This window comes from Galeopterus variegatus, unplaced genomic scaffold (genome assembly GCF_000696425.1).
Source record: "Galeopterus variegatus unplaced genomic scaffold, G_variegatus-3.0.2 Scaffold816, whole genome shotgun sequence".
Taxonomy (NCBI): Eukaryota; Metazoa; Chordata; class Mammalia; order Dermoptera; family Cynocephalidae; genus Galeopterus; species Galeopterus variegatus.
The window spans coordinates 464,242-464,693 of record NW_007726927.1 but is presented as its reverse complement, the minus strand read 5'-3'; the positions used below and the strand labels follow the sequence as shown (position 1 = coordinate 464,693).

The window sequence follows — 452 nt, the reverse complement described above, 5'->3', positions numbered from 1 at the left end:
CGTATGCATTTATTGTGTGCCTGTGATGTACCATGGATTGCACTGGAGACAAGAGAAAAAACAGGAGCTCCTGCCCAGCGAAAGACAGGATTACTAACCAACGTGACCAGCTCCTGTAACAAGAGCAGAAGCACAGGGTATCCCAGAAGCATGGAGGAGGAGCACTTGAATTAAATAATTCCACCCTGTTCAAAGAGCTGTTTATTAACAGCAGTTTCACAAGGATTATGCCGACAGTCTGTCTTGCTATTTAACTTGTTATTTTCCTTTACCTTGTTCTTCTTGATTCTCTTCAGTCTCGAATTCTTTGGCTGCAAAGATGTCTTTAATGGAAACTAGGTCATTTTTTAAGAGTTCCAGCTTCTCCCCATCAAGTGATGCTAAAAATGACTGCACCTGAAAAAAGAAATAGGTCAGCATAACTGTCATCTTTTCTTCTCATTAATAACATT

At 40.3% G+C, this 452-nt stretch overlaps 1 protein-coding gene across 1 annotated transcript in view; it reads right to left on the bottom strand.

Moving 5' to 3' along the window:
- The window catches only part of LOC103590435 (protein NOXP20-like), a 24,840-nt gene that overhangs the window by 13,703 nt on the left and 10,685 nt on the right, over nucleotides 1-452 (bottom strand). Inside the window, exon 3 of the mRNA XM_008572662.1 lies at nucleotides 273-396. Within this exon, the coding sequence (XP_008570884.1) occupies nucleotides 273-396 (124 nt within the window). The remainder of the gene's footprint in view (nucleotides 1-272; nucleotides 397-452) is intronic.